This window comes from Macaca fascicularis, chromosome 7 (assembly GCF_037993035.2).
Source record: "Macaca fascicularis isolate 582-1 chromosome 7, T2T-MFA8v1.1".
Classification (NCBI taxonomy): Eukaryota; Metazoa; Chordata; class Mammalia; order Primates; family Cercopithecidae; genus Macaca; species Macaca fascicularis.
The window spans coordinates 144,280,816-144,308,243 of NC_088381.1; the positions used below are offsets into that span (position 1 = coordinate 144,280,816).

General features: G+C 49.2%; 1 protein-coding gene across 1 annotated transcript in view; it reads left to right on the forward strand.

Moving 5' to 3' along the window:
* The first annotated feature begins 267 nt into the window (after window positions 1–267).
* Window positions 268–27,428, forward strand: part of ESRRB (estrogen related receptor beta) — a 189,966-nt gene continuing 162,805 nt past the window's right edge. The window contains exon 1 of the mRNA XM_015454025.4: window positions 268–402. Within this exon, the coding sequence (XP_015309511.1) occupies window positions 401–402 (2 nt within the window). The 5' untranslated portion in view covers window positions 268–400. The remainder of the gene's footprint in view (window positions 403–27,428) is intronic.

Genomic DNA, 27,428 nt, shown 5'->3' on the forward strand with positions numbered 1-27,428 from the left:
ACATCCCCCCTTTTCCCTTGCCCTCCCCCAGTTCCTCCTTCCCTTCATGGTATATTTTTCTTCCACACTTTCCTGCATCCACCAGTGGCTGTGGAGTCTGCGTGGGGCTCGGTGGAGTTGAAAGTCTAGAGCCTTTTGCTGTTTTGTTTAAGACCTGGTTATGGTTGTGAGATTTTTTTTTTTTTTTTTTTTTTTTTTTTTGTCAGCTGCCTGTTATATCAATCACGGAGTCGGGATCTATTTATAGGTTGGGAGTACTGTGTCCTTAGTCACAAAGAGACACAGACAGGGGACTGTCAGCTGGTACCGGAGGAGCGGAGCAACGAGTTATCAGCAACCAAAAGCACCTGAGGGGGCCGCACATTCCACACCAGCCCCGTCCTCCACGCCAGCCCCAAGCATGTGAGTAAGCCAACTTCTCCCTTTCTCCTCCCCAGACTCTGCGGGTCCTTTTCTGTCCCCTTTCCCTCTCTCTTTCTTTCTCTCTCTCTCTCTCTCTCTCTCTCTCTCTCTCTCAATGGATAAAAATATCTCCCCATGCCTGTTCTTTCATCCTGGTTTTCCGCACTCTAAAGCATCCCTGTGTGGCCGAGAGGAAAACCGTACCTTTCTTAGACTGTCACAGGAAGGTCAGAGGGTCTCCGAATGGCTAGGTGGGACAGTGACACAAACTCATTTGGAAGCAGTGAGTTCCCTTTGATTTTTGTTTGTTTTCACTGAGAAAAAAAAGTAAGTACATCAGAAGGGCAAGGGAAGTTTACATGCGGCTCAGCAGGGTAGAGGTGTCGCCCAGCGTGAAAACTTTTATTTGCTGGCAGCTCCGGTGGAGGGCGAGTTGGGGAAGGTTACCCAGGAAGACCCAGTGCCCACAGGACAGGTAATGATGGGGGCTCCTGGAAGATCTGGTTTCAATGTGGGAACTTGCAGGTTCAGGGAGAGCCCCCACAGTCCCAATGACCAGTTTTCCACAGCACCTTAAAGAAAATGACTTTCCCCCTCCCCTCCGCGGAGCAAGTTTGCTTTGAGAAGTCAAGATGAGAGCTGAGGGTTTGTCCTGCCTTCCCGGCTGTCATTGGCTCCCTCATTTGGTATATCTTCTTAATCTTGAAAGGGAACTTTGCTGGGAGCTGGGAGGAAGAGTCCCAGGCCAAAGCCAGGTGTGGAAGGAGGGCTGTTGACTGCTTTGCTCTGCATCCTTCGCAAAGGAAGAAACTTAATATCGCGAGGCTTGTCAAAGCTGTGCTTGTTTCAGACAATTCGAATAGTGTGCAGGCTCTGAGTGCACCTTGGGCAGCTCTAGATGGGGCCTCCCCAGCCATAGTCTGGTGTCCACAGGGTTTACCTGCCACGAGCTTCCTGTGCGACGTTTGGGACTTTAGTTTCTGAATATTGAATAGTATTCACCCGAAACCCTGTACTTGGGAAGATTTGCTTTATAGAATTTACAAAGGAAAAGTAGCCCTACATTTTGGAAAAGCAAAAAAAGTAATGATGCCTAATGTATACTTAAGTACAACTTTTTAAATGTACCTCTTTTTTTTACCATGAGTTTCTATTTATACAACGGATACCATATGCTATATGGCTGAGGACTCCTTGGTTTCTTTGGGAGAACAATATCCTACAAAGAAATAATCTTTCCAACAATTTAAAAGCATTAAACAAAGCAGAGATGCCTGTATTGCTTTTGATTGATCACAAACAAAATAGTTTTACCAGCAAATCTAACTTGATGAAAGTTAAATAAATGTGGATATATACACATACGTTTAGAGAAGCAATTTGATATCATTTTGATTGTAACCTTTCTGAAACCTTAACTTTCCTTTTTCTGGTTCCATGTTTTCAGCTGCATTTTGTTTAGGGTTATTAATATCTTTAATCCATTCATCCATTATTTTGGATGGGAGAGTGGATCAGGAAGCAATGAGAAATTAGAAGGTAAACGTCCCATGTTCAGCCAGTAAGACCGCATTCAGTAGTGGAGAAAGTCAGAACAAGGAGTTTGGTGTACAAGGGGGTAAATGTCACTATTTAAGACCTAGTACAGACGGTGAAGTCTAAGAACTCCAGAGGGTGACAAGCACCAACTAGGTGTTAAAGTGTATTATCCATACAGCATTATTATTCTTCCTGTTACAAGGGCCTCTATTCTGGTAAATATATCCTGCTAAGGTTTTTTCACCATAATGCTGAAGTGGGATTTGGTGGGTTATTGTTAATTAAAGCTCAAGTGAATGAAGTGATTGAGACATTGCATTCAGAAATCAGAGAAGTTCGCTGTTGGCAAAGCCAAACTTCTAGGACTTTCAGATCTCGATGGCTTTTGAGAGAAAGTGTGGCTTTTACAAAAGCCTTTTAGTACAAGAGCAAATTCTCCCTCCCTTCCCCAGCCCGCACGCTGGAGCCTGCCTGGCCCACTGTGCAGGCCCAGTGTGTCAGGATTAAATGCAGTGGGAGAGAGTCCTGCATTCCTGAACAAGTTCTGCGTTCTCAGAGCCTTCGTGGTCAGAGAGAAGAATATTTTGTCGAGACATTTAGCTAAAAACTGCCTCTTCCCTGGCCTACATGTAGATCCTTTCAGGTGAGACAGGGGTTTGCCTGACAGTGTGATAGAGGGCCTGGCTTTCATCCTCAAGTCAGGATGTGATTTGGCCCATTGGGCTTAGTTACAGTGATGTGGTTCAGGGAAACTTCAGTGTATTTGCATGAGACAGCCTCTGATTACTTAGTTTCTGCTTCAATAACGATTAATTTTATGTGGTTTGAGCTCCCATCAAACTCATTTTTTTTCAAACTGATTTCTTAAATGCAATTGGTTACGGAGCTGTCTGTGACTTCATGTCTGCAAAATCTAACCCATTCCATCCTTGTCATTGTTTATTTCTCTGAATGTAAACAAGCAGTTTCCTGTGTGCATGCACCATTGTTTTATGGGTCCCCCCCACCGCCCTTGAACACGTAGGAATCCAGTCCTGACCTCCTCCCAAATTGGGGACAGTGGGGGCAATGAGCAGGTGCTTTGGAATGCAGCAGGCTCAGGTGCAGGAAGAGGGAATCGCAAATACCTGGAAAGTGCTCCCCTAATTCAAACGATTTTACATAGTTGAGGCCTCTCCAAATACCCCATCAATTAAAATGGCAGCTGGCAGGATTTTAAAACCAAAGACCTATCACTTCACTTCTATAGTATATCTGTCCATCTTTTTCTTATCTCTATTTTTACATTTCATTATCCTCCCGCTCTTTCTCTCCCTCCTGCTTTCCCTCCCCCTTTTCGCCTTTCTTGAAAACACATTTCTATCTGGCACAGAAAATAAACTCAGATTGTGGGTAGTTATGTTAATCTAATTCAATCCTCAGCGGGTTAAGAGTGAAATTCTAATAGTGGAGCGGTGGAGGGCTTTTTTGTTAATGGCTTGGGGATTACATTGAGTTAAAGGCTCATTTCCTAATCAAACAGAGAGGGAGAGAGTGACTCCGAATATTTATGAGTCTCCCAGTGAGAGTTTCAACATTCAACTCCAAAAGCAGAGTTTCTGCAGGAGGAAAGAGTTAAAACCCCTCAGGGCTGCTGGGAAAAAAAAAAAAATTAAACCAGTTAAGCCATCAGCATTTTCAGGCTTCTGTACAACTTGTATGCTTGCAAAGTGGAAGGCACTGTGGAGCTGGAGAGAGGGGAATCATTTCACAAAGCGAAAATGGCAACTGTGGTGCAAGCTCTGAAGCTGGAGTCAGCTGATGTGCTCAGAAAAGTGTCCCCTCCAAGCCCCTACAGCTGATGCGCCCGTCCGTTCACTAAGGGCCTGGAGGGGCTATGTGCCTTCAACTCCCCAAATCACTTCTCCTGCTCCAGTTCGGAGGTGAGAACATAGAGACAGGAGTATGGCTCAATTTGCCAGCAGCTAGAGAGTTCCTGTGCTGTCTGGTGGGGCCAGAGAAATGGATTCTCTCCCACTTTGGTCATGTCGCTGGAGGGCTCAGTCTTCCCCTTTAGCCAGTCAATTAGCATCTCCACAGGACCCTTCTCCCACTTTGATCTGTTTTGGTCTGGATGCCTTGGTTCTCCTGCTGGCTTTCTTCACGGAGGACCTCAAAGTCCGCCTGACTTACTGTTCCCAGGTAAAGGCAGGTGAAGAACTCTCTGGTCTCCAGCCAGAGAAGCAACTTGGCCAAGGTCGAGCAATGTCAAGGCCAAGCTGAGGTCAGAAGTCTAAGTCCAGGCAAGCATTCTGGCCTCTCTCTCCCCTCCTTCTCCAAGGAAAGTCAGAGCCATATGGCTGCTGAAACAGGCCCTGGCTTCCCTGGAGAGAGATTTCCTTCTTCAGCTTGGAAAGGGAGGGCAGGAATCCCTGATACAGGGGGATTCTGCATGCTCTGTGAACACACATCCTTTTTTCTGCCACCAACCAAGTGAGCAGTTTCTATTTCTTTCACTTGGGCCTTTTTTCCCTGCTTCATGAGGTCAGCAGAGGCACCAGGATGCCGACTTTCTTTCTGCAGCATCCCTTGGCTTTTTATTTCACCTGTACCTGGGCACTGTTCTTTCTTTAGTGCTTCAAGCTCGGTGCCCTGTGAGTCTTGCATTTCTCCTTTCAAGTCAAGGTGGCATCTATAACACGTCTACATCACCTCTTCTCGGACACCGTCTCCCTTTTCCTGGGGCTTTCAGGGTCCCCGCCTGGTCTCCCTCTGTGACTGCATTCACCCCCTGTGCTGTGATTGTTAGTTTCTGTGTCTCCTTCATTAGGCCGGGAGCTCCACAGAGCAGAGTCTATGCTTCATTTCTCTTTGTTAGCCCGCCTCATCGTTGATAATTCCTGCCCTCTTGCCCTAAGTCCTGCTCTATGGACAGTAGAGAGCTGTAGTTAAGTGTGTGCCTTCCAAGCCAGACAGCCAGAGTTCAAATCCTGGCACTCCCCTTTCTCAGCTGTGAGACTTGAGCTACCAAACCCCTCAGGGTCTCACTTTTCCCATCTGCAAAATGGGGATAACAATAGAACCAACCTCATAGGGTTGTTGGGAAGATGAAATGCACGTGAAGTGCTTAACCCTGGGCCCAACAGGTGTTGACACTTTTATTTTTTCAGCACAGAGCACTCGCTTCTGCGCACGTCATGTCACACTATTAAAGACAGGCTCCCGCGCCTTCCACTAAGGGGATATTTTTCTTGAATGTTGGCCATACAGAGCTCTGTGTCAGCAAGACATGCAGCTTCATCCTCCAATGGGCTATTCCATAAGGAAGCCCCCTAACCTGAGAAGAATCCAGGACCGTAAAGCACTGTTTAAACCACTACGGGAGAGCAGAGGATGTGACCTGGGTTTTGGGCAGCACTCCTCAGTCAGAGGAAGCTGTGACTCTTTTCCCTCTGTAGAAAGAGAATTTTGTCAAATTTCTTGGCCCTGGCTTACATTCCAGTGAGCACTTTTGTTCTCGGGTCCCCGAGTCACTCCTGCACCCCCTCCACCCCACATTCTCAGAGGGCAGTTTAGGCTCTGCCTACAGAGCAGGCCAGACCAGTCCTGGCAGTGAAGCCAACAGGGCTGCTTTTATAGGGCAGCTGGTGACTACTGTGGCCTCCTCCCTCTTGACACAACCACTTGACAGATGAATCCAAACTCCATCACTGGCGTTCCTGCAAGAGGTGTCCCCTCGTGGGATGTCCGCAGTCCTGAGACCCTCAACACTCCTTGTCCCTATGCAGGGACTCACGACGCTGCCAGGCAATGCTCTCTCTTGCTTTGCTTTGCCCACTGTTAAGCTATTGTTTCCTGACTGAAGCAGGGGACTGGAATATGAATCCCAGCGCCACCCAAACTTACAAAATGTCCCATATCCTCACTCTCTCCTCTCTGCTCCCTCTCCTAGCAGTTGGTAGGAGTAGTAGTAGTACAATTAGTAGTAGTCACTATCTCCCTTTTTGCCTCCTTACTATTCACCTTTGAAATTCCCCAGTGCCTAGTGCAGTGCCTGGCACATAGTATGTGTTCAGTAAACACATGCAGAGTGAATTGCAGAAGCTCTTTCCTCATGGGGCCACTTCTAGTCCCTTCATCACAGGAGGAGTGATTTGATGCTATGAATGTCCACCTGCTTTCACTACTAGGTCAGCTCGTGACCCGTTGATCACGGTCCTTGCCCCTGTCCTTCTCTCCTCTCTGTCCCTCTCTCCTGCTTTCATGTTCCTCTGTCCAGGAAAAAAAAAAAAAATGAGATGAGTCTTTTATTCATATGTGCACAAATCTTCCCAGGAATTTTATTCTGTTCAGTGAAGAAGCTTTGTCTAAGTCGATGTCAAATTTAATTGCTAAACTGGTGTCTCTCCTGTGAATATTTCCCTCATTTGTCATGCTCTCTCCTCTCCCCTTTCTGAACCATACCTGCTTCCTCTGGCTGTTCAAACTCTGTAGGGCCCCCTGTGCTCCTCCTCTTGCTTTAACCACTCTGGTCCCGGGTGGTACACATGAGAGGAAGACCTTCCTTCTGAAGTTTTCCAAAGTGTCTGCTTCCATTAGCACAGACAAGGCTTTTGAAAGGTGTCAAGTTATGAACATCATTTTAGATACTGGATTCTTCCCAGAACAGTTTTTCTGCCCTCGTTTGGAAGACAGGGGATAAAAACTCAGGCTGCTGAGGGTTAAATGACAGCAATGAAAAGTCTAGGCATCTCTTGGGGACAAGTGGCTGGCTGAGACAATTGATTAACTTGGCTTAGTGATCTTTCTAGCAATATTCGGGAGTGAAATTTTGCTGATTAGGCTGTGTGTGTGTGTGTGTGTGTGTGTGTGTGTGTGTGTGTGGTGTTTTAGGGTTTATGGCAATAGGGGTAGGATAAGACATGGGAAAGAAATAGATGGTTTGCTCCTAAGTCGGTCTCAGGAAGGAACCTGTCATCACATGTGCATCTGGGGTTATATTAAAATTGTGGACTTTGTATGCTCTGGGGGTTAGTGGAAAACTGGTCAGGGTTCCTTGTTCAAAAACAAGTTTCCAAATTCTGCATTTTAAATTTTGACTTTAATTTGTAGAGACCCTAGTTTAGTATCTCTGTGGCCTTAATACTCCTCCTTCCCCAGTCCTCCACCCCAGCAGTCGCCCCTAGGCTTGTACGTGTCTGGAGAGGCCCAACACCTGGGCTACAGGTTTGCTAAAAGTCCTGTAGCAGAGTTGGAAGTGAGAAGCATGGCTGAGGTTTGGGAGGGGAGTTGCCAAATGGGGTGACCTCTGCAAGTTCTTAGTTTCACTGTAGCTTAATTTCTTCACCTGCCAAGTGGGGCTGACACCTCCTCTGAGTGTCTCCCAGCACTGGTGTGAAGCAAAATAAAAATCAGAAGATAAACAGGCCTTTAAAACTGGAAGTGCTTACCAGTTTTAGACTAAATTATTCCCCCTAATGGTGACCTCCATGAAACAGTTTTGGTGAAAAGCAGGCTTCAGCACCAAGCTACTGGGGCCTTATCCACATTGTAATAGCTGTGACCTTGGGCAACTGTCCCAGCCTCTCCACTTCACACTCGGTTTCCTCATCTGTAAAATATGGGTTGTAAGAACACTTCCTTCATCGAGTTGTTGTGAGAATTAAAGGAGGCTTGTGTAAGTCCCTTGAATAGTACCTGCTGGATAATAAACCCTCAAAGCCACTGCTGTGGGTGAGGAAGATGACATTTTGTCTGTAATCATTATTTTGCAGGGCCTGGTGCCAGAAAGGCCAAGAAAGAGGAAACTTTCAAAGCTCCTACATTCCTCCCAAAGTCCCCTGGACAGCTTGCCAGTATAGCAGAAAGTGCTATATTGAGTCACGGATGGCTGATCATAATTCCCCTAATGTGCACATGTGTGCACAAACATCTACAGGTGGTTTAAAACATGCCCTCATCCTTTACAATTCCCTGCTGAGGGGGGCTCCACTCCCACATCCGATGACCAAGTGAGCATCTTCTCATGGCCTGTCTGGGGTTTTGGGACGACCTGGCCAAGCCTTTTTCCTCTCATGGAAATCTGCTCTCCATAGCCTAACACATTCACGGACTGCTGCAGTCCGGATGTGAAGGTGGGATGCCATTTAACATGGCTTGTCTGGGGTGTCCTAAGCATTCAGAACCACTGGAGTGTTGTCTCTGCACAGGGCCAATTCCTCTTCCCTGTGTAGCATGGCTAAAGTGGGGTTGCTTGTTTGCCACGTATTTGATGGTGCACCTTTGGGGAGTACTTTGCAAAGAAAGAAGAATAGGAATAAGCACGGGCAATTTCTCATGCCCCTAAGGGACGCCATTTGTATATTTCAAGGGACTTGGAGAACTAACATCATGTTCTTGGGGAAAATTCCAAATCCAGACTTGTGACTAGCCTGGGTGTTTGTGCACACGTGTGCACATTAGGAATATTGTGGTCAGTCGTCCATGACTCTTCTTTCTCCATCTCGGGCTGAGAGTAATCTTGAAGGAACATGTAATTACTATTTACTGTAGGGCACTCAATTGAGAACACCCTCATGTAATGAGTCTTGAATTAATTCTGCCTTTAGAATCCCATATGCTGTTGCTCCTTTGGAAACCAGTGGGGATCAAGCACCACTTTTAGCCCAGGGGAAAAGACCACAAGATGGATATGAGTCCCTGCAAGTTCAGGCTTTACTCTTGAGTAGTAGAAACATGGTTGTTGGTGGCGTCTTTCTTGGGCAGAATCTTCACTCGGATCTCTGCCCTTTATGATGGAAGCTTCGGAACAGAGCCAGTGTTAACCTAATGGATAGTCTTGGTAGACCGGGACAGTCAGCAGCATGGCTAAAGGAAGGGAGTTAAGAAAATTCCTAGAGACAGGATGACACCATTTATATAAGATTTTTAAACATGCAAAATTATGCCGTATATAGCCTAGGGATCAGCCATAAGATATGCATGGCAATGAAACACCAACTTCAGGAGAAGAGGGATACATGCTCATTGGGATATTATCTGTACTCATCTGCCAAGCATGCTTTGGCTTCCTTGGTTTTCCCACTTATTTTTGGGATGATTTGCCTAATCATTTAAGATGGGTAATGAGGCAAGAGGGAGGGCAAGTGGATGCATTGTTATTAAACCTGTGGAATCTATTTGCTAAAATATCAGAAATATTACCTTGAAATATGACACTCTATGAATGCCGTGGGACGCTGTCTCAGAGGCTACCAAACTGCTTACAGAAATAAAACTGATTTTGTAGTAGCATATTGAGCAAGCATTTACATTAGCTTCCATAAGCCACTGCCTGATGGCTTTCTAGGTGTCACTTCGTCTCTCTCTGCCTCTGTTTCTTCTTCTGTAAAAGAAATGGGTGGACTAGATGATCTCCAAGGACTGTTCTGTTCAGTCTTGACCTTCTCCTGTGCCCCCCGCCCCCGCCTCCCTGGCAGTGATCATGTTGTATGACAGCTGTTTGCCTGTCTGTTTCCCCTCCAGAATTAAGGACTCTGTAGGCAGGGCCTGGTGGGCCTGTCTCCCAGCACTGTGCCTGGACATGACAGGCACTTGACACGCTTTGGATGTACTAATGAGAGAAATGATACAAAAGTAGATGCCAACCCCCGCAGCCCAGTATCGACTTGGCTGTTTCCAGAAATGCCACAGGCCTGGCTGATTGTGCTTAGCGGCTTTGGTTTCCTCCCTTGAGGCTCTCCCTCATGGGTCAGGGATGGCGGTTGGTGCCTTCGTGGTGTGAACTGAGAATATGTTAGTAATAATATGTAAACTGAGCTGTCCCAAACAAACCCCCTGAAAACACCTTGGAGGAATGACATTGTTTCCTGAATGCCATGCTTACTTCTCTCCATGCCCATTCTACTGCCTGTTTCTGGTTTTTTCCCCTCTCTCTATCATACTCTATTAATTTAAAAATATTACATTTAGAGACTTGCTAAATAAAGAGACCTCAGAGTACAAAATATCCCTTATTCATTTTCTGGGTCCCTATGTGCTTCCTTATAAAGATTTTTTCTTATTTTTTACTAAATGGCCTTGATTTTATCATTAATTGCCGTGCGACAATTCTTTTTACTGTGTCTAACTTATTTCTTAAATATTCTCCCATAAGTCCTTAACTCTATTGGTCTCTGTGCCTCTTTCCATTCCTGTCTTTGCCATTTTGTAAAATTTATGAAGCGATTCCTTTATATATTGAATCCTTGATCTCAGGCCTTCCCTATAGTCTTCCACCCAAATTTCCCAGAAGAATGGTTCTTACAATTGGACTTTCACAGTCCAGGTAATCTTGGGTCTTTGTCATTTCCATACTGAGCCTGGGGACATGCTTTGTTCTCTATCCCCTAAAATCTCCTATTTTCTTTAACCAGCAGTTTTCACATTGGGGTTGAACCATATTATGACTTTAAAGCTTTAAGAATTCTTCAGTATCTTTCTTTTGCTCTATATTGTGAAAGATTCTATGTTTTCACCCATTACCTAGTCATGACATTTCCCTAAGACATTTCTTTATTGTTTCCTTACCTTGTTGTCTAGTGCTTGCCTGGTTTTTGACTTTTTCAAGTGTGCCTCCTCTGTATTACTCTTCTGAGTGTGGGAGAAGGAAAGACGCATTTTTTGAGAGCCTGTTCTGTGCTGGAAACTTTCTGTAGTTTACCTCACTTATCCTTGGAATGACTGCAAGATGGTATTAGGATTCTTCCCATGATACAAAGAGGAAACTGAGGCTCTGAGGTTAAGGATCTTGCTTAAGGCCACCCAGGTAGCAAATAGTACCATCGAATGTCACCTTCCACAATAGGCAACAGGGCTGAGTGCAAACAGGCAACCACATGAATACCCTTTTGTATCATTTACATGTATATTGAACTCGGTTCAACATTTTCAAAGTTTTCGTCTTTTTATGTCTTTTCTTTAAAAAGGGTTGAGTGTCCCCCTTCACAGACCCATGTGAAAGAGAGGTCCTGATACTCTAGCTTTGATTCCCCAAGTCCCTGCGTCCTTGTAAAGATGACAGCACAGACACCTCTGCCAGGTCAGCCGTCTGTTAATCAGCCTTCGCTTTCCTTTGGAACTGCTAACAGCCTTGCTTTTCCATAAGTCAGTTTCTAAAAATCTCTGCTGAGGAGCCAGGAACCATGTTGGAGAATGCAGACCTAATCTGCAGGTTTAGACTTTCAAAGTGCCTGTGTGGCTGGGAGCTCTTTCCGAAAGCACATGCTCATTCTCTCCTACCTTATCATGTCCACACCTTCCTGGCCCCATCTCCTGCCCTACTTCTGGCCTTCTAGCCTCCCTTCCCCATCCCATAGACAATGTTTTCATTCCATTGCGTTTCACATCTTGTGTTTTTCCCACCATACTCTTTCCACAGGTCATCTTTCTTGAGACCTGAAACTGGTAGTCCATCGCCTCTCCCACCACCAATAATATCATCTTAACCCCTTGGGGGACATGAACATGTTCATCCCTCCGTGTAGGCTGTCCCAAGCTTACTCCACTCCCAAGCTTTCTCACTGAGGGAGTGAGGCATGGGCAGTGGGGTCTCCTGCCGATGCTGATGCCACTGCCTTGGGCAGCTGGCCTCCTCACCCACTCTCCTGTGACCTTTATCTCTGCGCGATCCGCCCACCTTGGCTCTTGGGATGCTAATCACATTGCTCAGGAGAGTTATAACATCTCCCCACCTTGGATGGAGTCCAGCATGCGCTCACTGTTTGGGACAAAGTGTTTATCCTCTCTCTGCCCGTGACCTTCCGTGGACACAGGTTCATCAGGTTCCTGCCTTTCCACTGGCTTCACTTTCTCTCCAGGGGCTCCCACAGCCTGCAATCTCCCTCCTGAATGCAGTGGGTGGGGGGTGTCTGGGGGATGCTAGCAGATGTTTAAAAGTCGCTGATGTGATTTCCAATGTTCAGCACTTCCCCCTTTTCTCTGCACCACAGTGTCACATTGAAAACCTCAGATCACTGAAGTTAGATGATCGAACAGGGAGATTTTTTTGTCTCTAGAGCATTCGCATTCCTTGGGGACATTTTTTTTTTTTCCATCTTGTCTGGCATTCTTAGATTCCCCAGTTTTTGGTCTCTCTCTCTCTTTCTCTTTTTTTTTTTTTTTTTTTTGTTTCTTTTGAGAGAGAGTCTCACTCTGTTGCCCAGGCTGGAGTGGAGTGGTATGAACACAGCTCACTGCAGCATTGACCTCCTGGGCTAAGCAGTTCTCCTGCCTTGGCTTCTTGAGTAGTGGGGACTACAGGCACGTACCACTATGCTTGGCTAAGTTTTTGAATTTTTGGAGAGATAGATAGGTTATCACTTTGTTGCCAGGCTTGTCTTGAACTCTTGGGCTCAAGCAATTCTCCCACCTCAGCCTCCCAAAGTGTTCAGATTACAGGCATGAGCCACTGCATCCAATCTGGTCTCTCTTTTCATAAGGAGCCCACTCAAGTTCCCGTGTTGGGGAGTGGAGGTGTGTTGGATGTGACTGTAGTTGCTCCTGATAGAGGCTCCTAGGTTCTCAGCTATAGGGTGACAGCATATTCGGGTGAATTACGTGGGATCTGTTGACTTCCCAAGTGGTGGCCTTGACCAAGGCTCTGGTTCTCCAGATGGGAGTGACCCAGAGGAGGCCAACGCTGTTCTCTCTGGTTTCTGGGGCCATTGCACGTTCAGGGGCTGGAATTTTCCCCAGAGTGGGTGAGTCTGCCGCATAACTGGTGCTTCTTCATCTGAAGGAGGCATGTAAGTATCTCTGCCAGATGGCGTTTGGCATTCCCTTGTTCTTGGGTTCCATTGTCACCCTGGCTGTTTGGGGAAGATTTCTGAGAGGTAGGGGAGGAGGCTAACTTAGGTCAGAGTCTCCAGGGGCAGAGCCTGAAACGGGCACTCTGGGCAAGAGCTGTGTTGAGGGAGTGCTGTCTGGGGAATCCTGTAAGGGACTGAAGAAGGAAAAATAGGGCGGCAGGAAGCTGAGCAAAGATGTGGACTCAGCTGAGGTCTAGCCTCAGCCTATCCAGGAGCATAAATGAGGCTGCAGAGTTGTCCAACCTTGAGGCACAGAGACTGGTCAGTTCTAACCCCAAGTCAATCAGTCATTGGCTGAGAGCTGCCCCAGCGGGTAGGGATTAGCCTCCCAGGCCCTTCTGGACCCCATGAGGGCTCATGTGGGTCTTGGGCAATTCGCAGACCCTTTGTTAGCAGCTGTTAGCAGCTGGGGATGGGAGCATCACTGGCCAGAGGGATCTGAGCAGAGCACCAACAGCATCTAGGACAGAAAGACGATGGGAGCTGATGCCCTAGCGTGGTCCTCATCCCCTCCCTCTCTGTGGGGGTCCCTCTAGAATGTGACCGTGAGCTTCCATCTCTTTCCAGGTTGAGCTCAGGGTAGAATCCATCAAAGAGAACCAGGACCCTGGGTGTTGAAGCTTCCAGGCTACAAAAAGAGGGATTCCGAAGACCATCAGTGTCTGGAGCTTGGGTTACATCTCTCTTTCTCTCTGCTAGTTTGGGCTCAGCAAAGGCAGAGGAAGGGGAATCACTCACTGCCACATATGTGCTGTTGGTGGAGGGCTGGAAACAAAGTAAGAAATCGCCTCTTTCTCTTCTAAGGAGGACAGCTTCCCTCCAGGTCCTTTTCATGGAATTAGGAGCTCCCTACAATGGCCTTCCTACAGGGAAGTCTTTTGGCCTTTGATTTCCCTTCAGCAAAAGGCCAGGATAGGGAATGCTGGCATCGCCTGTTACAAAGCGGCACTTTCTTTCTTTTCTTTTCTTTTTCTTTTTTTTTTTTTTTTTTGTTTGAGATGAGTCTTGTTCTGTCACCCAGCCTGGAGTGCAGTGGCTCAATCTCCGCCTCCCAAGTTCCAGGGATTCTCCTGCCTCAGCCTCCCGAGTAGCTGGGATTACAGGCGTGCACCACCATGCCCAGCTAATTTTTGTATTTTTAGTAGAAATGGGGTTTACCATGTTGGCCAGGCTGGTCTGGAACTCCTGACCTCAGGTGATCTGCCCACCTTGGCCTCCCAAAGTGCTGGGATTACAGGTGTGAGCCACTGCGCCCGGCCCCAAGCAACACTTTTTATAAATGTCCATGTGCCTGGCTCTGCATGGGAAAAATACAGGAAGATAAATTCTTATTCTTTTGGTGTTTGAAATATCAAATTAGTTAGGGCAGGAGTGGGGAGAGAAAGGGAGGGGTTGTCTGCTAGATTTAATTCGTTGTCGTCTGTCTGGCTACCTCAAGGGGAAGGAGACGGGGTGTGTAAGGAAGGCAAGCGCATGGAGAAGGGAAACTTGTATTGCCAAAGGACCACGTTTAGAGTCCTGGGTCAAATTCTTCTCGTATTAATGCATCTGATCTCCACGGCAAGCCTTCGAAGTAGGTGATGTCTCCAGTTTGTAGCTCAGGGAACAGAAGCTCCCAGCTCAGACTACCTGAGGAGGCTGCAGATCTAGGCAATGACAAAGACAAGTTTCAAACTCAAGCCTGGTTGCCTCTTATAGCTCATGTTATCTTGCCGCTAAACCAATAGGGCTTGGATACCTAATTCTGGAAACACTGGGGTTGGCTAAAGCGGGAGGTCAGGGCCATGAGGGCGTGGTGGCCCACAGTAACTCTGGACAGCCCAGCTTATCCCAGGCCCCAAGGGCTTGAGTGCCTCCCTGAGTGAACTCCTCTACTGCACTCAGGTTCCTCTTCTCATTACCCACCTGTGCTACATACCCACAGGCTGGAGTCCCCCAGCCCAATGCCACATCACATCTTCTCTATGTTTATTTTGAGAAGCCTCCCTAGTGATATAAAGGCCAAGAGTAAAGCACCCCCATTCCACATGCCTGGCATCCACCACTGACTGCAATCACATCTGTGCTCAGGGACCCATGCGTTCACTCTGTGCCAGCCTGAGTGCCTGTGCCTGCCCAGTGGTTTCTTGTACACCCACTCAGAATGCCACGCCCAAGTGTGTTTTTAACACCTGCTCTGTGCTAGGCACTGCTGAAACTAAAAAAAAAGAAAAGAAAGAAACAAGATGCAATGATGTCACGGTGCTGAAGTGAAGGAACCTACACGTGGACAGCTAATGGCCCGAGGACAGCATAGGGGATGGTAAAAGTCCAGACTTTGGACTTGGGCAAATCTGGGTTCATATTCTGGCTCTGCTGTTTCTTAGCTCTGGGATCCCTGGTAAGTTAATCCGCCTCTTTGCATTTCAGTTTTCTTGTCTGTGCAAAGGGGATAATAAAATCTAATCTTGTGGGGTTACTCTAAGGTCTAAAGGAGATGAGGCATGGGGAAGCACCAACTCCTCTTGTAGCTAAAGTTCACGGACAGTGAGTGTTCCTGAGCATTTGTGGACACAAAAGCATTGAGTGAGAGGAGTGTTGCTGGTAACAAGGTCAGTCTAATCTAGAACTTTGCTGACTCAAGAGTTTGGCTGTAGAAGTGTGTAGAGGGTAGGAATGGGGTTTGCTTTGGAAGACGTTGGGGCTGCATGATTTCCCCCTGCTTTTCCAATTTTAGGACCCAATTCCACCTTGGAAGGCCCCTTGACTTTCTTCTCTGGCTGTGCCCTGCACAGAGCGAGGAGAAAAGCACCCTTCTTGCCAGCTGCTTTTTCCAGACTTGACATATTTACGTCCCTGGGCATAGGGAGGGCTCCAGGGTGCACAGGCCACCATCTGCTAGAGCCACCACGCCTGGGCCCAGCACCAGCCCAGTCTTGGGACCCCATGCCCAGTTTTTGGCAGCTTCCTGGGCTGGGAGAACCCAGGTCTGAGCCAGGTGACCTCGCAGCTGTGCCTTCCACCCCTCAGGGGCTTGTGTTTGTGTCTCTTTTGGGGGCCTTCCTGGCTGCTGGGCAAATGGCCCACTGTCCTTCACTACCAGCAGCTCACATTGCCCAGCCTGTGCCAGTGGTTGGCAAGGGGTTCTCAACCAAGAGGCCTGGTGTCCTAGTGTCTCTTGCATGTGCAGCTGCCTGCGTGCCACCCAGGGCCGGGGACCCACGTGGGGGTGGGCTAAGCCACTGGTCTCCACCTCCTGGGACTTGGCCAGCTTCCCCATTTCTCTCTGACAGGTCTGGAAACTCCTTGAAAGGTATCTATGCTCATGTGAGTCCAAGGGGGAAACTGGACAAGTGTCTCAGAAAATAGAGATGCTTGTTAAATTCTACCGAAAGGATATTTGACATTATGGGAGGTGGTAGGTTTTCTAGCCTGACTTCCTGGAAAAGTATTCAGCTTGTGATGATGATGATGATGATGGTGATGGTGATGATCATGATGAGCCAGGCACTGCGCTCTCTCCTGTCATCCCTTCTCAGGCTCAGCAACCCAAGGAAGTGCATACTGTACTCCCCCAGAGGAGAAAGACAGGCCCTGGGGAGTTAAATGACTCTCCTACGGCCTACGACTGTTGAATGGCGGCACTGGAAGTTGAACCAGGTCTTACTCTAATGCCTGTGCTTTTTTCTTGTTTTTTGTTTTTTTGTTTTTTGGTTTTTTTTTTGAGACAGAGTCTCACTCTGTAGCCCAGGCTGGAGTAGTGCAGTGGCGCGATCTCAGCTCACTGCAACCTCCGTCTCCCAGGTTCAAGCAATTCTTCTGCCTCAGCCTCCTGAGTAGCTGGGATTATAGGCATGCACCACCATACCCGGCTAATTTTTGTAATTTTTTTTTTTTAAGTAGAAACGAGGTTTCACCATGTTGTATAGGCTGGTCTCAAACTCCTGACCCCAGGTGATTCGCCCACCTCGGCCTCCCTAAGTGCTGGGATTACAGGCATGAGCCACCGTGCCTGGCCATGCCTGTGCTTTTGACCTTATACCACACTTCAGCCCCATACAATGCTTTGTGGAACTCTGGGATCATTTATATCGGAGCTACAGAGGAGACCTCAAACAAGTAAGGAGTACTTCTCCATTTTATAGGATGAAAAACTGAGGCTGGTGGTCAGAGCACCCTCGGTCCAGTGCTCACGCCAATATAGGGCCTCAGTGAGGGTCCTAACCTCCTGGGGTGAGCTGCAGAGTTGCTGAGACACTGTGTGCATTTTAGCAAAAGCTCTACCGTGTGTTTTAGAAACTTCAAATGTAGGAAGATACAGGAAAGAGAGGAATTAGCTAGAGTTGGTCTAGGAATGAGATGTACTGGCTGGGAGGCCTCTTAATCTCCCTCAGTCAGGGACCAGGACCATCATCTTCTGGGGGGACTCCTATCGATGCCCCCAATCCAGACACAAGTGCTGCAGGCAGCCTTTAAAAACGTGCATGTGCGCCCGCATATAGGTGCCACCGTTCGTTTAAGGCCAGGGCCCTTCTTGCCCCACCACCCCCCACACACCTCCCAGGGCTCACACCCACCTCCACTGCCCTCTTGCCCTTCCACTGCCCTTGAGTTCCATGCACCAGCTATGCGGCAACACCCTGTTTTCCTGAACGAGGGCCAGGCTGGGCTGCATCCCTGCGTCCTGGCTCACACAGACCCTTCATGACTCTGCTCGATTCTCCCCTTCTCAGAGAAGCCTCCTCATGCCTCCTCTTGCAGATATCATCTCCCCTGCTCTTGTCCACACATGCACTCTGTGCCCAGTCTGCAGCAGCCCCTGAGTCCCAGTTATGTGCTGCTGCGTCTGTCTTCCCTCCAGGACTGAGATCTCTTGAGGCAGGAACTATGTTGCAAATATTCAAAAGAATTCCCCAAAGAGCTGTGTGTGTGTGATCCCTGGTGCACAGAGTAGTTGCTCAATACATTTTTGTGGAGTTCAGTTCAAAAGAGAGCAGGGGCTGAATAGTCAGATTGTGAAGGGAGCTGAGTGTCAGCATGGTTATGGGGGTGGGAGGGTAAGGGGAGGGAAGGGGCTTGGCAGCCAGTATTTTATGGTATTTAGGAAAAAGCAATTGGGTACCTGTTTGGCCACCACACCCCACTAACTCCAGTGTCAAATTGGATCACATTCTGGGAAAGGGGTCACTTGAGAACTTGTCTTCCCAGGGCCCGGGAGAGAACAAGGAGAAGTGGGAGGTTCCCAGCCCTAGAATAAATAATCGAGTCAATCTCAGGTTTAACTCCCTTTGACCTTGTGTCCCTGACACTGCTACCAGGAGGTCCCGGGGCCAGCAGGTTCTCTCTGTGTGCCAGTTCCCCATCCCCATCCCTCTGCAGGGAGCTGGGAGGCTCCGTGCATCCCAATGCCGGCTGGCCCAGCTGGAAACAGCTGTGCACAGCACAAACATGCACAGCACAAACATGCACAGCACACGCCAGGCACTGACCTATGCAAACACAAGTAGAATTATAGCCGCCCATAAACAAATTAGCATCCTTTAAAAGGTGAAAAGCTCCATAAAATGTCTGGGTTTTGTTTACGGCTCCAAGGTGGGGTGGCAGGGAGCTGGATTAAATCACCGAGGTGCCCATGTAGCGCGGGCTCTCTTTTCTCCTCTCACCTCCCCCCACCACCCTTGTAGGCACACGCAGACCCGGGCGCACACTCACATGCACATGCCGCCCCGCCTGCAATGGCCGCTCAGTCCGTCCTGCCGTTGTTCCTGCCAGCCCGGGTCCCAGCAGGTGTTCCCTAATTAGCAATCTCTTCATTTCCAATCAAAGCACAAAGCGGCCCCAAAAGCCCGTCTTTATGAGGGAGCCGAGCAGCGGCTAGGGATGTGCGGGGGGGATAATTGTCTTCGCCAGTGGCGGCAGTAAGCGGGCTGGCTAATTCATTATTGTAATAACTTTGCTTGTCCTTGGGGAGGTTTGGGTGGGGGAGGGAAGGAGGGGAAGGGGGAAGGGACTGAGTGTGGCTGAGGGTGGGGTGGGTGAGGGTCTGGGGCCAAGGGATGGGAGGCAGAAGAGGGAATGACGGACACACCTGTTCGCGGCCCTCCTTGCAGGGAGCCCTCCCTCTCGTTGTGTACCCATTCCCCACAGCAGGCCGGGATGGGCCCTGGTTCTGAGGGAGGCTCTGGGATCTAGGAAGCAGGGTGGTGTTTACCCTCTGGGGCCCAAGGGGCTGGCACCCAAATAAATCTCAGGGTCAGTGCTGTGGGGTGGGGTCCTGGGAGCCAGGCTGCTGTCTTCCCAGGACCAAATCCCACGAACTCCTGGCCCTACGTTTTCATCCCACCTGAAAGTGACAGAGGGGGTGACAGAGGGGGTCCAGTTAGAGTGTCCAAGGCGCATCCCTACACTGTTGTTGGCAGAGCCATATAGGTGACAACTCAAAGACCCCCCAACCCAAAGCAGGAACTAACCACGAAGGTGCCTATGAGTACCCCTAAAAAGAGGCCATCATAGCCGCTGGCCCGGGTTGCCCCCACACTCTGTCCTGGTGTGCTTGCCCTGACCATTTCCTGGAGTAAGAGGTGGGGGACTGCTCCCTGGCAGCTGGTGTGCAAGTAGACTAAGAATCGAGGAAGGGAGGATTGCGGTGGCTGGGTCGATAGGGGGCTTCCGGAAGCTTTAGGACTCCAGCTGAGCCCCCATCAGAAACAAAACACAGGTATGGAGGAAGCAAGGGCAGTGTCCCTGGTGGAGGAAACTGTGTGAGCAAAGGCTCAGGGTGAATCCTGAACCTGAGGACAAAGGGAGGCAGGTGTGGGGGATGGAGGCAGGGGTATGCGGAGGAGTCCTGGGAGAATCTGGGAACACAGGGTGGGTGGGGCTGGCCACGGAAGAGCTGAGTGGCAGGCTGGAGACTCGGTCTTCATCTCTTGCACCCACAAATCAATAGCAGTAGCAGCCCCAGCTAGAGAGCCTGTGGATGGCCTTGCCCTGCCCTGGAGAGATGGGGTTAGTTAGGTAAGCCCTCAGTTTCTGGGGACAGCCCGTCCTAGGTCACACTGGAACTTGGAGGAGATGGCCAAGATAGGAACCTACCAGATGGCTAAAGAGGAAGGGATCATCTCCCCATACTCCTCCCTCTCCCCTGAAGCTGCTATCCCAAATCCTGGCCATGTGACACTTGTTATGGACGTTAGAAACGACTTCTGACCAGCCCTGGCGTGACTCCTGACTTTCTCTAAGTTCTGGGCATTTCCCTGACCTGAGTGCCTGGTGGTGACTGGCCAGTGGTAATGTTGTGGCTCCAGGATCAGAAGACCTAGAATCAAATCCTGGCCCCATCTGTGAATGCACCTTTGTGTCTCAGTTTCCTCATCTATAAAATGGGGACAATAAGAATAGCTGCCTCACATGAACTAACACGGGTGACGTGCACAGCACAGCGCTGACTCATGTAGTGAGGGTCCCTAATGTGTTCTCTCCTGCTCTTAAAGATATGAGAAGGAGGAGGTCGGTGTGTGTGGGTGGGGAGGGGCTATCAGAGCTTCACTTCCCTCCTTTACCCATTTTTCCCCCACCTGGGAAGTGGAATGGAGAAGGCTGAATATGGATGCTCTAAGGTTCTCTGGTTGAAGGACAACAGAGAGCTGGGGATATGCAGCTGCCTGTCCTCTTGTCCAGGGGGCTAGCTAATTTGGAGATCTGACATCACCCTGGCAGCAGCAACCAGGAGGCCAAGGCCCAGCCCTGTTCCAGCTCAGCCCCGCCTCTTTCTGCTTGGTTTGGGTCAGGAGGCCTTGTGGCAGCATTCTGGTCCCTTCTCCTGTGCCAGGAGGGCAGCCACATCCCTGGCTTTGCTCACCAGGAGTCCCCCAGACCCGATCTTGGTCTGGCCCACAGAACTGAGTTTAGAAGTCCAGATGCCCAGCGCCCAGTCACCTCAATGCTCATTTCCTGAGGACTTTGTGGCTTTGGTGTCTAGCTCTCATCCTAGCTTAAGAAAACCTAGGAGCCAGCTTTCTGTCCCCTCCCCAACCCCAATTTACAGATCATTTTACAATGGCCTTTCAACAAATATTTATGAAGCATCTATTATGTGCTTGGTGGGAGAACCTGATGCTACACCAATAAAGCAGAGGATGATTGGAGTAGCCTCTCTCTTGGGATGGAGAAGGCCTCTCTGCAGAGGTGACATGTAAGCCTCCATCCACCCAAGGAACCTGCAGGGAACCAAGTTAGAATCTGCGTGGGCCAGAGCAGTTCTGTCCAGTGGAAATGCAATGCAAGCCACATGTGTAATTTTAAATTTTCTAGTAGCCACACTTCTAAAATTTTTGAGACTGGATCTCAAAAAGGCTGGAGTGCAGTGGCACGATCACAGCTCACTGCAGCCTCTATCTCCTGGGCTCAAAGCATCCTTCTGCCTCTGCCTCCTGAGTAGCTGGGCCTACAGGGTGCACCACTATATGTGTGTGTGTGTGTATATATATATATATTTTTTTTTTTAGTGGAGACAAGGTTTTGCTGTGCTGCCCAGGCTGGTCTGAAACTCCTGAGTTCAAGCAATCCTCCTGTCTTTGCCTCCCAAAGTGTTGGGATTACAGTCATGAGTCATTGCACCAGGCTACATTTTTTTAAGTCAAAAGAAACAGTTGAAATCAGTTTTAATAATATATTTTATTTAACCCAATATATCAAAATATTATCATTTCGACATGTAGGTAATATTAAAAAAAATTATTACGGAGATATTTTACCTTCTTTTTCTTGTGCTAAGTGTTCGAAGTCTGGTATTTATCTTACACTTCCAGTACTTCCCAATTTAGACTGGCTGCATTTCGCCCGCTCAGTGTCACCTGCGGCTCTCGGCTACCATGTTTGACTGGGCAAGTCTAGAGATGAGGAGCACAAACTCTGCAGCCACTTGCTAGCTGTGTGACCTTGGACAAGCTGCTGAACTGCTCTGTGCCTTAGTTTCTCTAGCTGTAAAATGGAGCAGGAATAGAAGGCCCTACCTTGGAGTTGTTAGGAGAACCACAGAAGCCCCTAAACGTATAGGGCTGAAATAGTGCCTGGCAGGTAGAAAGTGCTAGCTAAATGTTAGCTATTAATAAGAATTAGTAAAATAAGAGTAATAAATCTCTGAAGGACAAACAGTCCAGGCAGAAACCAGCAGAATGAAGAGCAGGAAGCCAAAGGGACCTGGGTGGGCGGCGAAGGGGACAGAGGAGGCCAGTGGGGTAGAAGATCATCGTGTCCAGCCTCCAGGTCTCGGTTTCCTTTTCAGTTCCACGCGCAGAGCTCGAGAACATACTATGGAGAGAGAACTCTAAGGGCCAAGACTTTGACACCTGTTCCCAGGTGAAGGCATGGGGTGCAAGTCCTGGGTAGAGGGCCCGGTGTACCCCTCCGTCTTCCTCATCTTGCTCTGACTCCAAAACTGTTGCATGCCTCGCGCTCACAGCCGCCTGGGAAGCACAGGGCATCAGCTGGAGGGGGAATATTAATGATTCAATTTTCAACTGGGTTCCACTCCAGGGCCTCGCCTGCGACATGCATTTTTAATCATAACAAAACAGAATGACAAAGGGAGTCATTTGCAGCAAGGCAGCCCCTGCTGGCTGGCCCCCCTGAAGGGTCTGAGGTGGGGAGGGGTGGCTGGCCCCGAAGACATTAAAGATGTCTCCCCAACTTCAGAGAGTTTGTAGCTGTGACCCAGCCTCTGGCCCTGCTGTGCTGTACAAGCCATTTTCTTTGGGCCGCCTCCTTTCCCAAAGTGGGGCTGCTGGGTTGGGGGAACCGGAAACACTTGGGTGCCATTAGCTAGGGCTGGAAGAAGCTGGGGGCAGCAGAGATTTGACCATCTCCTTAGGGTTTCAGCTGGTCTGTGGCAGGGACAGGGAGCCACGTGGTGATGGGGGCCTTGTGGGTATGGAGGTGACTCTGAGGCCCGAGGTGACTCTTCATTCTCTGAGACTCTGTGAGGCATGGGGGTGTATTCCTGAACTGGCCTTCTGGGCCGGCCTTGCCTTGGTAGTACCTGGTGATTGGCCAGTCCCTCTCTGATGAAGGGCACTGTAGTTCCCTATTGGTTCCCCTTAGTTCGCCCACCAGTGGGTCCTGGCCCATCCTGTTTGGCAACTCACTTTGCACTGAGTCCATTTGGAATGCTCTCCTTCACTGATCTCCTTGAATCTCCATTAGCCAATCTCCCAGGCTCTTTTCTGCCAGCATTACTCATTGTCTGCACCACTGCCTTGGCAATTCTGCTGCCCTCTGACCAACCCTCTGTTCATTCACCCAATCTCTGAGCCAGTATATACTCAGTATATAACAGGCACTGTGCCTGGCTGGCTCAGTCTGGTGGGGAAGGCAAACTGGAAGCCACTGTATGGACAGTGGTGTAGCAGGGTCACAGAAGAAGCTGTAGGGACCAGTACAATTTAAGGTACACATGTTATTTATTTAACCAAGATTTATAAAGGACCTACTATGTGCCAGGCACTGAATGCTGTGGTTCAGTGGTAGACAAGGCAGACATGGTCCCTGCTTTCACAGAGTGTACAGTTAGGTGAAGAGGAAACACACCAGCAGGTGCTCCATGCTTCTTTTTAGATCCTCCCTTGTGTCTTGTACACAGTGGGTGCTCAATAAATGATTGCTGGTTGGTGGGTTCTAAGTTGGCAAATTCTCCAACTATGCCATTCTCTTCTCCCCACCAAGGCTTTGTGTTTTTGAAGTTGGTTCCTAAGTTGGACTTTTACCTGCTGGGCTGTCCCCTGTCCTGATTCTGCAAGCTCTGGTTTCAGGTGTCATAAGTTAATCACACCAACCAGCATTCACTGAATGCTCATGATGCACCCAGTGCTTAGCACTTTGTGGGTATAGTTAATATCATCTTATGTAATTGTCACAACAACCCCAGAATAGCTTCTACTATTCAACCTGTTTTACCAAAGGGGAATATGAGGCACAGAGATGTGAAGTCGCTTATCCAAGATTGCACAGCAAATAATGGGCAGAGCTGGGATATAAACCCGAGCACTCTGGGCCCAGGGTCTGTGCTGTAAACAGGCCATGCCATCCTGTGGCTTCCTCTTACCAAGTGGAAAGCAGGTCAGAAAGACCCCTTTTCACCCAATCTGCAGAATCTTGCTGCCTTTTAGTTGATGGAGAGCCATTATCAGGTAGGTCCAGGCTGTCCACATCCTCCAGGAATCATGGAATGTCAGTGCTGAGGGTCCTTAGAAGTCCTCTCCTGCACTCCTCTCATGTTTCAGCCAAAGGAACCAAGGCTCAGTGATGGAAAAAGACTGGCCCAAGGGCTCAAGACCAAGTCTTGGCTGAGAGGCCCTGTGTGTCCTCAGCCCCAGGATGACTTCCTGAGCATGGTTTTACATGATTTAATAGAGAGCAGGCAGCAGATGGCTGATCTTGGATGGAGAGGCAGAAAGGCCCATGACCTTGCCTCTGCACCTGCCCCTCTGCAGTCCTTGAAACTAACCAGACCCTGATTCCTGGGCTTTCAGGCCCCCTGGTCTCTGACACCCTCTTCATGGCTGGGACCTCCCGCTCCCTTCCTTCCATTGTCTTTCCTGCTGGGGTGACAGAAACCAGCAGCCTGCACATCTCCCCAGGATCCCCAGGGCAAGAGCAGGAGTGAGAAGAAGCCACTGACAGCTAAACTGCAGGAGCTGCAGTTTCCTGGGGGCATCTGCCTGGGGGGTGCTACCCAGTCTTCACTGACTCACTCACTCACTCATGCATTCCAGCAAATGTGCTAGCGTGTGCTAGGTGTGGGATACAGTAGTGAACAAGACAGACAAAAGTCCCTGTTTCTGTGTATCTTACATTTATGGGGGTGAGGGATGGAGGAGACAGACAAAATAGCCAAGATGGTGAACACATTTAGTGTATCAAACAGGTAAGTGCCATAGAGAACTAGTAAAGGAAGGAAGCGAGGGCGACCCCCACTGCCCTTCCCTATCGCTGCGGGAGGTGAAGGAGAGAGCCCTGCACGATTCCAGAGGAGAGATTCAAGCCAGAGGGTACATGTAGGAAGTGCAAAGGCCCTGAGGTAGGAATGGACCAGGGGTGTTCAAGGCACAGCCAGGCCATTCGCTGGCTTGGTGTGGACTAGGAGAAGCGTAGAAAGAGATGCAGAGAGAGCAAATCTGGGCATGGACACCTTGGGATGCCACTGACTAAAGGTGCCAGTGAGAGACAGAAGTCACTTGCAGTGGCCGAGACTCTGCTGCGGCTGAGGCATCCTGTCCCATGATGTGGGAGGGCAGATCTGGCATCTAACTTGGCAGAGGTAGAGAACTTTCCCCACAGAGCTGGCCTCCCCAGGCTGCCCTGGGTGGCGCAGGATGTGATGTGACAGAGGTGTTAGGTAGGAAGGTAGGAAGCGTTCGTGGTGGTAGGTGCTCCTGTTTGTTCAACTCCTGCCTCCAGATCAAGGGAGTTTCAGAAAAAGACGGGTCCACTCACACCTTGTGACTTCCTCTCACCTTGTATGGTGCTGTAGGTGGAATCCATAGAACCTTCCAGAAAATGAGCAATGGGTCGGTGTGTGTGTGGGCGGGGAGTGGATGGGGAAGGGCGGGTGCTTGACTGTTCACCTGAAGCTTCATCAGCAAGCTTTCACCTTGGAAATAATCTTTCTCTTTGCTCCAGCAAAGGGCTTCTCAAAACTGTGGTTCCCACAGCTGTCCTAGGAAGGAGGCCTTGGTGGATCACCAACTTTTCTAGGAACTCTGAGATCCTGGTCCTTGTTCTGAGGGGGACTGTGCTGAGAGCACACCCTCCATGAACACTGCTTCCTTTGCCCAATCCTACTCCTACTGCCACGGCCTTGGGTAGGAGTCCCTGACGCAGTGTAGGGTTTTGTGTGGACACAAGCCCCGGGGCCTTGGCCATCTTGCCCGATGGGGCCTGCAGCTTCTGCTTTCCATGCGAGCTTACATCGCCTCCTCCTTCCTTCCTGCAGACGCCTCACTCTGATTTAAGGGCAGGTTTTATTCCCGAGCTGCCTCGGGGCCCCTCTTTCTGATTGCATTAAAGTCTCTGCAATTCTCCCCTCATTAATGATTGGCATATTTTTACCTCTCACTAAAGGAGCTTCAAGGCGACTCCCAGGGGGCCCTACTCTCCGAATGAAACAATTTCATCCTGCTCCAGAAACGCATTAAAAAGGGTTTGTCAGGATCTTATCACCAGTTAGAGAAAGCTAATCAAATTACTTCTATTTATTAGCTGGTACAGCAGTGTGTCATTCCATCAAGCCCTGGCCCTGGCTCCAGCCCAGGTGGGCATGGAGCAAGCACCCAGGCACCCTGACTGCTGGAGGAGAGAGTGCCTGACGGGAGCCCGCTGCCCAGCCTCTCTGCCCCGGCTAGCACCTCTGTGCCAGCCCTGCCAGCCAGGAGAGCCGGGTGAACTACTGGGGCACCAAAACCATGGACATCTGTTATTCATCAAAGATGGTTCCTCACGGCTGCCTGTGTCTTCTTCTTAGCCAGACGGCACATCTCAACTCCAGGCTGCCTGTCCTTGGCAAAGCTGGGTATGAAATTGCAGCATATTTATAGGACACATATTCTCCCCTCCTTTCGAAGAGAGGGGTATAGCTTATTTTGTGTTCCTTTAGGAAATAGGTTTTCTTTTTTTAAAGAATAGAAAATAGCAGGCCAGGTGTGGTGGCTCATGCCTGTAATCCCAGCACTTTGGGAGGCCAAGCTGGGCGGATCACTTGAGGTCAGGAGTTTGAGACGAGCCTGGCCAACATGGTGAAATCCTGTCTCTACTAAAAACACAAAAAATTAGCTGGGTGTGATGGCCTGTAATCCCAGTTACTCAGGAGATGAGGCAGGAGAATTTCCTGAACCGGGGAGGTGGAGGCTGCAGTGAGCCAAGATTGTGCCATTGTACTCTAGCCTGGGCAACAAAGGGAGATTCTGTCCCACTAACCTCCCCAAAAAGAAAAATAGCATGCACCCCAAATGGACCATGGATCATATGTTGTTACCTGTGTCTCAGGTTTTGACAACAAAATGAACATTTGATTCTTTTGTGCTCCATCTTCCAGTTGCCTTATTTTCTCCTCTTTCTCAGTGATGAGTATCATGAATTTACTATGTATCTTTCTAGGACCCTAAATAATGTGTATATCATATCCAAAAATGGCACACCCTAGTGGGTGCAGCTGCTCTGAGCCTCTGCTGTGTGGCATCACGGAAGTCAGCATGGACTCCACGCTTACGGTTCTGTGACCTAACCTCCCCATGCCTCAGTTTCTCCATCTCCACTACCATCACTTACTTTGTAGGATTTGTGGTGAGGATGAGATGAGATAATGAATGCACTTAATGAAGGACTGGGCACATGGTCAGTGCCCATGAACGGTAGCCATCGTCATTACCATTGTCTCTACCCCTTCCACCTGCACCTCTTCGGGCCCCATGAGCTTCCGGGCTCCATCTCAGATGTGTATATTCGTACCCACCCAGCTTTCAGCTGCTTATGGACGATGTACTGTACAGTGTCCAGACAGGCCCGTGTAGAGCTGTGTGGACATGTGTGTGCTCTGCAAGGAGCCCCAGAATCCCACAATTCACTGGACAGAGAAAGCAGGCTGGGTGAAAGAATTGGCCAGACTCTCGCCTTGGCCCGGCCTCTCAT